The sequence below is a fragment of the Capra hircus genome, chromosome 17 (genome assembly GCF_001704415.2).
Source record: "Capra hircus breed San Clemente chromosome 17, ASM170441v1, whole genome shotgun sequence".
Lineage (NCBI taxonomy): Eukaryota > Metazoa > Chordata > Mammalia > Artiodactyla > Bovidae > Capra > Capra hircus.
The window spans coordinates 66,046,708-66,061,216 of record NC_030824.1 but is presented as its reverse complement, the minus strand read 5'-3'; the positions used below and the strand labels follow the sequence as shown (position 1 = coordinate 66,061,216).

At 38.9% G+C, this 14,509-nt stretch overlaps 1 protein-coding gene across 12 annotated transcripts in view; it reads right to left on the bottom strand.

The window, feature by feature from the left end:
• The window catches only part of ARFIP1 (ADP ribosylation factor interacting protein 1), a 141,242-nt gene that overhangs the window by 34,412 nt on the left and 92,321 nt on the right, over nucleotides 1-14,509 (bottom strand). For all 12 annotated transcript variants that reach the window (XM_005691170.3, XM_018061607.1, XM_018061608.1 and 9 more), the window contains one exon: nucleotides 11,400-11,557. In XM_005691170.3, the coding sequence (XP_005691227.1) occupies nucleotides 11,400-11,557 (158 nt within the window). The remainder of the gene's footprint in view (nucleotides 1-11,399; nucleotides 11,558-14,509) is intronic.

Genomic DNA, 14,509 nt, shown 5'->3' with positions numbered 1-14,509 from the left:
TGGTTAAGAATTCTTGCTTCCAAAGCAGGGGGCGTAGGTTTGATCCCCCGTCAGGGAACTAAGATTTCACTTGCCACAAAGGCAGAGCCAAAAAAAAAAGTTAACTTCATCTCTTTAACAGTATGTTTTATTTTACCCAACATATCCAAAATATTATCACTGTAATACATAATCAGTGTAAAAAATTTGTTACTGAGCTACTGTACTTTGTGGGCGCGGGAGACTGAGTCTCTGAAATCCACTGTTTAAGTTTCCATCACATCTCAATTCAAGCTAGTCACTTCATGTGCTCCACAGATACCTGTGCTGAGTGGCTACCGTATGCACAGCACAACTCTAGGTGGATTTCCATATCATTAGTATTCAGAATGTGACCACAGTATCTCCTATGGAGCACTTCATCACCTCACGCTCCCTGAGAGGCCCTCCCCTGATGCTCTCTCGCCATTAAAGCTGACACAGTCACCCCAGCACAGCCACTGCACGGTCCCAGTCCTCGCAAGCGCTCTGTCATAGCAGCCAAGTAGCAACAGCATTACTTGGCTCATTAAACAGCGACTTACACAGTAGTGTCAACTGTTCAGTACTTAGACAGGAAATACAATCACAGAAAACTAACTGAACTGATCACATGGATCACAGCCTTGTCTAACTCAATGAAACTATGAGCCATGCCGTGTGGGACCACCCAAGACAGATGGGTCATGGTGGAAAGTTCTAGCAAAATTTGGTCCACTGGAGAAGGGAATGGCAAACCACTTCAGTATTCTTGCCTTGAGAACTCCATGAACAGTATGGAAAAGATATGACATTGAAAGATGAACTCCTAGCCCAGTAGGTGAATGGAGAAACAACTCCAAAAAGAATGAAGAGATGGAGCCAAAGCAAAAACAATACCCAGTTGTGGATGTGACTGGTGATGGAAGTAAAGTCCAATGCTGTACAGAACCATACTGCATAGGAACCTGGAATGTTAGATCCATGAATCAAGGTAAATTAGAAGTGGTCAAACAGGAGATGGCAAGGGTGAACATCAACATTTTAGAAATGGACCAGAATGGCTGAATTTAATTCAGATGACAGTTTTATCTACTACTACTGTGGGCAAGATCCTTAGAAGGAAATGGATTGGCCGTGATAGTAAACAAAAGAGTCCAAAACGCAGTTTTTGGGAGCAATCTCAAGAACGACAGAATGATCTCTCTGTTTCCAAGGCAAACCATTCAGTATCACAGTAATCCAAGTTTATGCCCAACCACCAAGGCTGAAGCAGCTCAAGTGGAATGGTTCCATGATGACCTACAAGACCTTCTAGAACTAACACTCCAAAAAGATGTCCTTTTCATCACAGGGGACTGGAATGCAAAAGCAGAAAGTCAAGAGATACCTGGAGTAAGAGGCAAATGTGGCCTTGGAGTACAGAATGAAGCAGGGCAAAGGCTACCAGAGCCATGCAAACAGAACACACTGGCCATAGCAGACATCCTCTTCCAGCACCACAAGAGACGACGCTGCACATGGACATCACCGACGACCAATCCTGAGATCAGACTGATTATAGTCTTTGCAGATGAAGATGGAGAGCTCTATACAGCCAGCAAAAACAAGACTAGGAACTGACTGTGGCTCAGATTATGAACTCCTTATTGCAAAATTCAGACTTAAATTGAAGAAAGTAGGGAAAACCACTAGACCATTCAGGTATGACTTAAATCAAATCCTTTACAATTATACAGTAGAAGTGACAAATAGATTCAAGGGATTAGATCTGATAGAATGCTTGAAGAACTATGGATGGAGGTTCCTGACACTGTACAGGAGGCAGTGAGCAAAACCATCCCTAAGAAAAAAAAATGCCGAAAGGCAAATGGGTGTCTGAAGAGGCCTTATACATAGCTATGAAAAGAAGAGAAGCTAAAGGCAAAGGAGAAAAGGAAAGATATACCCATATGAATGCAGGCTTCCAAAGAACAGCAGAGAGAGAAGAAAGCCTGCCTCAGCAATCAATGCAAAAAAATAGAGGAAAACAACAGAATGGGAAAGACTAGAGATCTCTTCAAGAAAATTAGAGATACCAAAGGAACATTTCATGCAAAGATGGGCACAATACAGGACAGAAATGGTATGGACCTAACAGAAGCAGAAAATATTAAGAGGTGGAAAGAATACACAGAAGAACTATACAAAAAAGATCTTCATGACTCAGATAATCACCATGGTTTTAATCACTCACCTAGAGCCAGACATCCTGGAATGTGAAGCCAACTGGGCCTTAGGAACCATCACTACGAACACAACTAGTACAGGTGATAGAATTCCGGTTAAGGTATTTCAGATCCTAAAAGATGATGCTATGAAAGTGCTGCACTCAATATGCCAGCAAACTTGGAAAACTCAGCAGTGGCCACAGGACTGGAAAAGGTCACTTTTCATTCCAATCTCAAAGACAGGCAATGCCAAAGAATGTTCAAACTACCACACAATTGCACTCATCTCACACGTTAGCAAATAATGCTCAAAATTCTCCAAGCCAGGTTTCAACAGTACATGAACCATGAACTTCCAGATGTTCAAGCTGGTTTTAGAAAAGGCAGAGGAACCAGAGATCAAATTGCCAACATCCACTGGATCATGGAAAAAGCAAGAGAATTCGAGAAAAACATCTATTTCTGTTTCAGTGATTATGCTAAAGCCTTCGCTTGTGTGGATCACAACAAACTGTGGAAAATTCTTAAAGAGATAGGAATACCAGACCACCTTACCTGCCTCCTGAGAAATCTGTATGCAGGTTAAGAAGCAACAGTTAGAACTGGACGTGGAACAATGGACTGGTTCCAAATTGGGAAAGGAGTATCTCAAGGGTGTATATTGTCATCCTGCTTATTTAACTTATATGCAGAGTATATCATGCAAAATGCTGGGCTGGATGAAGCACAAGCTGTAATCAAGACTGCCAGGAGAAATATCAGTAACTTCAGATATGCAAATGACACCACCATTATGGCAGAAAGCGAAGAGCAATAAAGAGCCTCTTGATGAAAGTTAAAGAGGAGAGTGAAAAATTTGACTTAAAACTCAACATTCAGAAAACTAAGATCATGGCATCCAATCCCATCACTTCAAGGCAAATAGAAGGGAAAACAGCAGAAACAGTGACAGACTTTATTTTCTTGGGCTCCAAAATCACTGCAAATGGTGACTCCAGCCATGAAATTAAAAGATGCTTGCTCCTTGGAAGAAAAGCTATGACAAACCCAGATAGCATATTAATCAGCAAAGACACTACTTTGCCAACAAAATTCCAATCTAGTCAAAGCTATGGTTTTTCCAGTAGTCATGTATGAGGTTTAGACCATAAAGAAAGCTGAATTGATAGACTGATGCTTTTGATCTGTGGTATTGGAGAAAACTCTTGAGAGTCCCTTGGACTGCAGTGAGATCAAACCAGTCCATCCTAAGGGAAATCAACCCTGAATATTCACTGGAAGGACTGATGCTGCAGCCAAAGCTCCAATACTGTGGCCATCTGATGGGAAGAACTGACTCCTTAGAAAAGACCCTGATACTGGCAAAGACTGAAGGCAGAAGGGGACAACAGAGAATAAGATGGTTGGATGGCATCATTGACTGGATGGACATGAGTTTAAGCAAGTTCCAGGAGCTGGTGATGGACAGGGAAGCCTGGTGTGTTACAGTCCAAGGGGTCGCAAAGAGTTGGACATGACTGAGCAACCAGACAGTGATCGCAATTCAGTCAAAATCAGCACCACAAACTTATGCCCTAAAACTAAAGCTCTTTATTAAACTATTTATAGTACAATTTGTATCTATTTGGGGAATTAAACATACTCTATAATGTATATATGACTCGAGAAAGAACATGAGTCCCTCACACCAAGCCCAATTTATTCTCAACTCATATTGAATTTAATGAATTTCACCTTTCAAGGTCAAAAGCATATCATTGGTTCATTCATGATACAATTCATTCAACAAATACTAAGTACTAACTTTATAAGTTTCAGGCACTGTGCTAATCTACCATCTTCATAGCTTATCTTCAAGAAGTTAACAGTCTAGACTGAGAGAAGCTCTTAACTACAACAAAATGAGATAAGGGATACTGCCATGGGGAAAGGAAGATGGAAATCAAGATGAAGAATTACTTAATCAGGTATCTGAACAAGCATCTCAGGAGAAAATTAAAACAAGTTTTAAAGGGTGGTTAAGAGTTTTTGAGGTGGATTAGGGCTGGGAAATTGATAGAGCACTTCAGGAGAACAGTAGACACAAAGGCATAGATCTGTAAGATACCATGACACATTGGGCAAGTAGTTCAGTAACTCACAACCTGAAGTTGGAATAAGATTGCAAAAGGAATTAGTTATCAGGCAGGAAGGCGGAACTGAGATTAAGGAGGACCTTACAGGCCATACTCTAAGAAACAAACATGGAACAACAGACTGGTTCAAAATTGGGAAAGGAGTGAGTCAAGGCTATATACTGTCACCCTGCTTTATTTAACTTATATTCAGAGTACATCATGCAAAATGCCCAGGTGGATGAATCACAAGCTGAAATCAAGACTGCCAGGAGAAATATCATTAACCTCAGATATGCAGATGACACCATCCTTATGGCAGAAAGCAAAGAGGAACTAAAAAGCCTTGATGAAGGTGAAAGAGGAGAGTGAAAAAGCTGGCTTGAAACTCAACATTCAAAACGCTAATATCATGGTATACAGACCCATCACTTCACGGCATATAGATGAGGAAAAAATGGAAACAGTGGCAGACTTTCTTTTTCTTGGGCTCCAAAATCACTGTGAATGGTGACTCCAGCCATGAAATTAAAAGATGCTTGCTCCTTGCAAGAAGAGCTATGACCAACCTAGACAGCATGTTAAAAAGCAGAGATATTACTTTGCTGACAAAGGTCCATAAACTCAAAGCTTTGGTTTTTCCAGTAGTCATGTATGGATGTGAGAGTTGGGCCATAAAGAAGGCTGAGTGCTGAAGAACTGATGCTTTTGAAGTGTGGTGTTGGAGAAGACTCCTGAGTGTCCCTTGGACTGCAAGGAGATCAAAGCAGTCAATCCTAAAGGAAATCAACCCTGAACATTCATTGGAAGGACTGATGCTGAAGCTAATGCTTCTATACTTTGGCCACCTGATGCAAAGAGCTGACTCACTGGAAATGTCCCTGATGCTGGGAAAAATTGAAGGCAGGAGGAGAAGGGGATGACAGAAGATGAGATAGCTGGATGTCATCACTATCTCCATGGACGTGAGTTTGAGCAAGCTCCAAGAGATGGTGAAGGACAGGGAGCCTGGCGTGCTGCAGTCCATGGGGATACAGGGTCAGACACAGCTGAGTGACTGAACGAACAGCAATAATGCAGGCCATTACTACAGAGATCAGACTGAACCCAGGGACAGGCGATAAAAAGCCAGGGAAGAACTTGGATTTGCAAAGTGCCATGTCCTATTTGCTCAGGATAGAAAGATGACTTTAGTGGTAAAGTCATGCATGGAGGATGGACTAGAGAAGGTTAAGAAATCAGAAGGAAATCAATTAGAAGATAATGGGCAAAAGAGAAATGAGTCACTGAATTCAGAAGACAGTGACCAATGACAGTAAAGCTATAGAGGTGAAGAGTTACTAAAAATTCAGGAGGTGCAACTGGCATGGTAATAGCCAGTTAAAGTTCACAGATTCAGTGGTCAAACTGCATGACCACTCTGTCCTTCACTGGCTCCAATGTCTTACGCTTTTCCCACCCCCCTCCTCTTGCCTTCATTTTCTGCTTCAGAAATGGGAATAATAATCTAAAAACATTTTTTTCCCCACCAAAACCCATATATACAAAGTACTTAGGACACCTGCTAATAACTAATATCTTTAGAGTGCTTTATCATTTCAGCCAAATTAGAAGAGGGATGGGCTGAAGCAAACATACTAAAATCAGTAAGAAGTGAGAGAGAAATAAGCAGAACAAAAATAAACAGCAATGTGTGGTGATTTAATGTGAAGACAAATATTCTTCACTGCCATGGGGTATACCTTTAAATACTAGCAGTTAATTTAAACACAGTCAAAGTTATAAGACTGACATTAATTTTTACATTCAGTTTGCAGATGATGTCAAAGTAAAACTTTCCCTAAGAGCTAAAAGTGCTCACTACCACCAGGAAGAGAAATACTAAGTTTTCAAAATGCAACTCTTCACTTCAAGGTTGCCAGTCTGAACTGAGTCCCTACCAATAAAGTTAGTGATAGTTGGTTACTTTATGGCTTATGTAAAACATAGGAAACAGGTGTCCACATCTGAAAAGTTTTGACCACAATTGGCTCCCTTGTTGGTGCTGCTCTGGGGAAGTCTTGAATAGGCTGTTATAAGATTTTCTATGCATGAAGCCCCAGACAGCTAGGAAATACTTGTGCAATGCATAATAGGGAGCGTTAAAAGGCCACCCAGACATCTGCCTACACTGTCACTTTCTGTGCCGATCAAATAGCTGACCCTTGCCCTCAAAGTCAATAAATTCTGGTTTTGACAGAGGAGAAAATTCAACTACTGAGAAACTTTCAGTCTGGGATTCTTTTTCAATGTTATCCCTCAGTAGGCAATGCTTTAGTGTTACAGCTAGTCAACGCCTCAGCTACTCCAAAAACGGCACAGAAGAGTAAACCACCAAGCTAAGCTTAATGAATAAAATCATATATTGAAATTTCAATACAAGAATAAATTATGGGGTGGGTCATTATTGTTGTTGATTTTTAAAGTATATACAGAGGTTGTGTAAAGGTTTCCTGACAACCAGCTATCCAGTATATATAACTTGATTGATAATTCTGTTCAAAAATTTCAAATGAACCTATATTATTGGATAAGTTGAGATTTTTTTATATCACATTATACATTAAGTCAGATTCCTCATCATAAGATGTGAAAGCTACTTTTTAAAATTAGATGTGAAAATTTGAGACTAGTCCAATTCAAGTTTGAGGCCTGATGATCAAAAATAGAAGGCAGGAGCCCATGGATTTTCATTTAACTTTGAAATCGGTTCCAAATAAATAACCCACTTAACCTCTAGAAGCTTATTTTTCTCCTTTGCAAATTAAATATAAAATGTTTTGTGTATGATAAGTGACATCTAATGTATTTTTCTTTAATATGGGTTAATATTTTTTAAAACATGTTAGAAATAAATGCTGAAGAGAAAGATATTACATGTTTCAAATAAACATACTTAATATTTAAAAATCAGGATAGGTGGACAATTACAAAGTAGAGAGACAGAAACTACATTCACATAGTTCTTAACTGGGATACTTTCAGAACAAAAGAAATTTTAACTTCAAAACTACAGATATTAGAACAATCATTTTTAGATTAGAAAATAAGAATGTTGGAAATGATTATGAGATAAAAGGAAGAGCATTCATTATGAACAAATTAGGATGCTATGAAAATGAACAGACAGATTTGGAGAAGAAATAGCCTATAGAAATAAAAATATATATAATAAACATATATCCTTTGAAAAATACAGGGAATATCCATGAAAGGATTTAAACAGAGACTGGAAAACCAACTACTGGGAATGTTACTGAAGGAAGTCCTACTGAAGGATATTTTACTGAGACATCCCTTCAATAGATTTCTTCATTTTTTCCCATCTTCTGATTTTAATACTATATTACTAAATTCTTCAAACAATAAAGGAAAGTAAAAAACCAAGTCCAAAACTTAAATAAGGCACACAGATCTATTTGTGCCCTTCTCCCACCAAACCACAAATACTTGTCTTGACCTTCCTTTCCAAGTCATTGAGAATCTGATATGTTAATACTAAAATGAGAGCTACAAACACAGCATAGGATAGAAGTATCTCTTCTTATGCAAAGCTCAAAAGTAAACTTCTCAAAAAAAAAAAAAAAAAAATCCTTGACTTCCCAGTGACTTCCCGGGTGGTCCAGTGGTTGGGAACGCCACCTGCCAATGCAGGTGATGGGTTCGATCCCTGGTCCAGAAGGATCCCCCATGCCATGGGGCAACTAAGCCCATACGCCACAACTACTGAGCGTGCACCAGAGAGCCCATGAGTAGCAGCTACTGCAGCCTGCACTCCCTAGAGCCTCTGCTCTGCAACAAGAGAAGCCACCACAGCAAGCCATGCACACAACCAGAGTACCCCCTGCTCGCCACAACCAGAGGAATCCCACGCACAGCAACAAAGACCTAGCACAGCCAAAAATAAATGAGTAAAAGTTTTTTAAAAAGAAAAAAATCCCATTTAAAATTGTCAAAAATAACATAAAACCATGAAAAACAGAGTTGAAATAACCCTAACCAAGGAGGTGAAAGACCTATGTGCTGAGAACTATAACGCACTGATAAAGAAACTGAAGATGCGTCGAGCAAATGGAGAGCTAGTCCATACTCTTGGTTTGTAAGAATCAGAACTGTTAACATAGCCATACTTCCCAAAGCAATCTACAGATTAAATGTGACTGCTATTAAAATTATCCATGACCTTTTCCACAGAACCAGAACAAACCAATCCTAAAATTTATATGGAACTCCGGAAGACTCAGAATTGCCAAAGCAATCCAGAGGAAAAAGAACAAACCAGGAAGTATAACTTTCCCAGGCTTCAGATACTACTACAAAGCTACAGTGATCAGAACAGCATGGCATTAGCATAAAAACAGACACATGGATCAATGGAACAGAACAGAGAACCCAGAAATAACTGCACACACCTATGGTCAATGAATCTTTGACAAGGGAGCAAGACTATACAATGGAGAACAGAGTCTCTTCAGCAAACTGGTGTTGGGAAAACTAGGTCTCATGTAAATCAATGAAGTTAGAACACACCCTCATACCACACACAAAATAAACTCAAACCGGCTTAAATATAAGATATGACACAATAAAACTTCCAAAAGAGAACACAGGTAAAACATTCTGACATAAATTGTAGCGATGTCTTCTAGGTCAGTGTCCGAAAGCAAAAATAAACAAATGAGACCTAATCAAAGTTATAAGCTTTTGCACAGCAAAGGAAACCATAAACAAAATGAAAAGACAACCTATAGACTGGCAGAAAATACTGGTGACCAACGTGACTGACAAGGGCTTAATTTCCAAAATATACAAACAGCTCATACAACTCAATAACAAAAAAACAAACAACCCAATCAAAAAATGGGGAGATCTACATAGACATTTCTCCAAAAACATCCAGATAGTCAACAGCATCAGGGAAAGATGCTCAACATCTCTAATTATTAGAGAAATGGAAATCAAACCTACAATGAGGTATCACTTCACACCAGTGAGAATGGCCATTATCAAAAAGTCTACACAAAGAAAAGATTCTACAAATAATAAAAGCTACAGAGAGTGTGGCGAAAAGGGAACCCTCCTACACTGTTAGTGGGAAAGGAAACTTACAGCCACTATGGAGAACTACGGATGTTCCTTAAAAATTAAAGTTATTATTCAACCATAAAAAATGACGTACTGCCATTTGAAGCAACATAGACGGAGCTAGAGATTACCACACTAGGTGAAGTCAGACCGAGAAAGACAAATATCACATATCACTTACTTGACAAATAATATCACTTATTTGTGAAATCTAAAAAATGATACAATTGAACTTATTTACAAAACAAAAAGAGACTCACAGATTCTGAAAACAAGTTTATGGTTACCAAAGGGAAAAGTTGGGGAGAAAGAAAAATGGGGAGTATGTGTATATATGTGTGTGTGTGTGTATATATAAAGTACATAAACAACAAGGGCTCACTGCACAGCTCAGGGAACTATATTCCATATCTAATAATAGCCTATAATGAAAAAGAATGTGAAAAAGAGTATGTGTGTATGTGTGTACTGAATTGCTTTGCTGTGCACCTGAAACTAACAATACTATAAACCATCTACAGGTCAACATAAAAAAGAAAATTTCAGGAAAGAGGGTGTGTGTAAAAAGGTAAGCTATAGAAAGAACATGGTAATAACTTTTTAAAGCTTGAATTGAAACTATGTTAGTGTTTATAAGGTATAAAAATGTTTTGAGCAACTACTATCAATTAAAGAAAAACGAAAACCAGTTACCTTTCCATGTGGTTTGGGCTTTTAGTTATGCAAAGCATAAGGACATATATACTTAAGAATAAGCACTCAACTGCAAAAAGACTAGATACATCTAGTACTTCCACAGGCACTTCTCATATCACTAAACTAGACCAAGAGGCCAAAAAGTAAAGCTATACAACGAAAAGGTAAAGTTTGTACTATCTTTGGCTATGCTATAAAAAGTATAACAAAAAATAAAGAAATCTAGTGTTTAGAGGAAAAAAACTAAAAGGGGACAAAAATGAGTAGGGGAAGAAAACTGCGTCTGGAATCAGAAGCTGAAAAATGCTATCATAGATCTGCTGCGTTTTAGACATTTCTAAGCATCTATTAATATGTATTTTGTTTACCTAACAGGATGGATATGAGACAGAGAAATCGTGTGTGTGGAGGTGTGTAAAAAAAGTATGAAAACACTGTATTATAAACCACCATGGAAATATAAGGCAGATAATTTATGTAAAAAATAAAATCTGGAAGACTGAAGACTGGTTAGAATCTGAATAACCAACATAAAATTATGGAGGCAGAAATGAGCTTCTGTATTCAAAGCAACTGAAACTATGCACCTGGCTGTAGCAGAAGCATTGTGCCGCTTACAGGGGAGCAGCGCGGCTGAACAGGCAGGCTCCGGCCAGATTAGACGGGGCGCCTGCTGGCAGCCTGGTGGAGAACAAGGCCCTGCGCTCTGCCAAGAAAGCTGGAGCGGGGAGCCCCCACCTTCCTAATGCAAACGGGCAGGGTGTGGGCACATGACCAAGGCTCAGCTGGATGCCCTCAAGGCAATGAGCAAAGTATTCAGGAGCCTTTGGAATTTTTATCTATGTGAGCTGTAGCAGCATCTAGTACCAGAGGCACCCAGGCGTCAGAACCCTAATGAGATTCTTCTGAGGCATTATTTTGGCTTTGGCTCTTGCTCATTTCTAGAACTGTTCTCCTGCCTTTCATTGGCTCTGTGGGCTCTCCTGCTGCTGCTAAGTCGCTTCAGTCGTGTCCGACTCTGTGCAACCCCATAGACGGCAGCCCACCAGGTTCCCCCGTCCCTGAGATTCTCCAGGCAAGAACACCGGAGTGGGCTGCCGTTTCCTTCTCCAATGTGGGCTCTCCTACAACACTCTAATAACACATTCTTTTTCTGTTCGTATTGACCAGAGTTGGTTTCTCTTTTTGGCAACCCCAAATCTTACCTGAATTATGTATTATCTGTAAAACAAATGATATAATGAAAATCTATACATACCTGGCACTTTCATACTGTTTCACAGTCATTAATGTATCTTCAATTGTTTTATTCACCAAAGTGTTTACACTGGCAATGAAAAAATTAATGGCTCCTAGAAGAGTCTCTCCATTTTTAGCTAGCAGCTTCTGGGTATCTGCATTATAGCCAAATTCTTCCTAAAACAAAAAAAAAAAGTCACCTTAATTTATCCAGCTGTAAATCAGTAAATGTGACTAAAGAAAATCTCAAACACATCACTATCGGGAAAATATTTGATTTAGAAATCTAGCTATAGAAGTTTTTTCTTTCAATGTTTAAATAAATAGGAATCTAAATCATAACTAGCTATATAATTACAGAAAAGGTCTAGTAAACCAAACTGTCATTAGCTTAGATGTACAGCTAAAATCAAATAATTTAAAAGTTAAACTACTTTGTACTAGAAAGAATATTTTCATTTCCACGTTTTGTTTCTATTATACTGTAAGCACAGCTGTTAAGAAGAAAAATATAGCAGATTATTAATCAGAGAGGCTTTAACTTTCACAACCAAATTAGGTAACAATTGGCTAAAACTTTCAGACATAAAATAGACTACAATTTTTGTGTTTTGACTGAATCTCCTCAAAGTATAAATATTAACAATACACATTTCTTTGTAAACCTAGTGACCAACTGACTCTCAAGCTCAGGTCTATCTGGACAAACAGCTGAGGAAAGATCACTCAACACCAATTTTAGTTCATTTTCTCTGAATAAACTGAGTCTTGGCTTAGCAAACATTACACACAACTCCTTTACATATGGACAGCAAGGACTAACTAGATTTTCAGCAGGGAAAGCTTTCTAGTCTAAGTTTGATTAACTAATTGATTATCAGGAACATATCTGAACAAATAAAAACTCTGATCATATCAATTTTAGAACTGAATATATGAGGTATATTATTTGAGAATTCTGACCTTGTTAAAAAATACTTTTAAGTTTCAAGTGAAAAAAAAAAAAAAGACGATGTAAATACCTTCTCCAGATTTCTTTTTTGGTAATGCAAACAAACAAAAAGTGTTTATCTCATTATTATGTAATTCTTCTAGGCAATGCTGTCATTCTTTCGTCTTATTATCTTACTCATTTTTAACATGGTAGGGAAAAACTGATGAGTAATAATGAAATAATTCCTAAGATGAGGAAACAGCAAAATGTCTTAAGATATAGGAAAATAAGATCCCATACTGTGTATTTTATCTCCAATGGACTCATATGGTAGTTGCAAGATAAAACGTTTATTCTATTTTTAAAAATTAGTATATTTATCATTGGAAGATCTCTAAGAAAGAATAAAAGTCATAAAATATCAATCTTTACAAAGAGAAATGCTCAAATAAGAAACTCAAAAATTAAAACTCAGTCCTCTAACTTTCCTGGTGGAAGGTTAAAGAATCCATCAGCCACTGCAGGAGACATGGGTTCACTCTCTGGTCCAGGAAGATCCCACATGCTGCAGAGCAGCGAGATTTGTGTGCCACAGCTACTGAACCTGTGCTCTGGAGCCCAGGAGCCACACCTATTGAGCCCACGTGCGGCAAGTCCTGAAACCTGAGGACTCCAGAGCCCGTGCTCTCTAACAAGAGAAGCCACCGCAAGCCTATGCAGCAATGAAGAGCCACCATGCCAAACATAAAAAAATAAACACAAAAATAAAATTAAGGAAAAACAGAAAAAAAAAAGTTATTAAAAAATAAAACTGGGTCCAACAGACTTGAATCCCCTTCATGGATCACTGCCTTGTCGCAGAGAAGGGGCTGTGTAACTCAATGAAATTACGAGCCACGCTGTCCGTGCAGGGCCACCCAAGACAGACAGGTCATACTGAAGAGTTCTGACAAACTGTGGTCCACTGGAGAAGGGAACGGCAAACCACTCCAGTATTCTTGCCTGGAGAACCCCATGAAAAGGCTAAAAGACAGAATGCTGGAAGATGAGCTCCCTAGGTCGGAAGGTGTCCAATATGCTACTGGGGAAGAGCGGAGGACAATTTCTAACAGGGCCGGTAAGAATGACGCGCTGAGGCCAAAGCCAGAATGATGCTCAGATGTGGATGTGTCTGGTGGTGAAAGTAAAGTCTGATGCTGTAAAGAACAATATTGGATAGGAACACGGAATGTTAGGGCCATGAATCAAGGTAAATTGGATGTGGACAAGCAGGAGATGTAAAGTCTGAACATCAACAACTCGGGCATCAGTGAACTAAAATGGATGTGAATAGCAGAATTTAATTCAGATAAACAATGTATCTACTACTGCAGACGAGAATTCCTTATAAGAAATGGAGTAGCCCTCAGTCAGCAAAAGAGTCTGAAATACAGTACTGGGGTGCAATCTCAAAAATGACAGTATGATCATGGTTCGTTTCCAAGGAAACCATTCAACATCACAGTAAGGCAAGTCTATGCCCCAGCCACTGATGGTGAAGACTGGTATGACCTAAATCAAATCCCTTATGATTATATACTGGAGGTGACAAATCGATTCAAGGGATTAGATCTGATAGAGTGCCTGAAGAACTATGGACTGAGGTTTACAAAACTGTACAGGAGACAGTGACCAAAACCATCCCAAAGAAGAAGAAATGCAAGAAGGCAAAGTGGTTGTCTGAGGAGAGTTTAGACACAGCTGAGGAAAGAAAGAGAATCAAAAGATAAGGGAGAAAGGGAAAGACATATCCAAATGAATGCAGAGTTCCAGAGAACAGCAAGGAGAGATAAGAAGGTCTTCTTAAATGAACAATGCAAAGAAATAAGAGGAGAACAATAAAATGGAAAAGACTAGAAATCTTTTCCAGAAAACTGGAGATATCAAGGGAACATTTCATACAAGGGCAGATCCTTACCATTTTTGTCTTTTATCATGCCTAACAGAAGTAGAAGAAATGAAAAAGAGGTGGCAAGAATACACAGAAGAACTATACAAGAAAGGTCTTAATGACCTAGATAACCATGATTGTGTGGTCACTCACCTAGAGCTGGATATCCTCAAGTGTGAAGTCAAGCGGGCCTTAGGAAACATTACTATGAACAAAGCTAGTGAAGGTGATGGAATTCCAGTTGAGCTATTTCAAATCCTAAAAG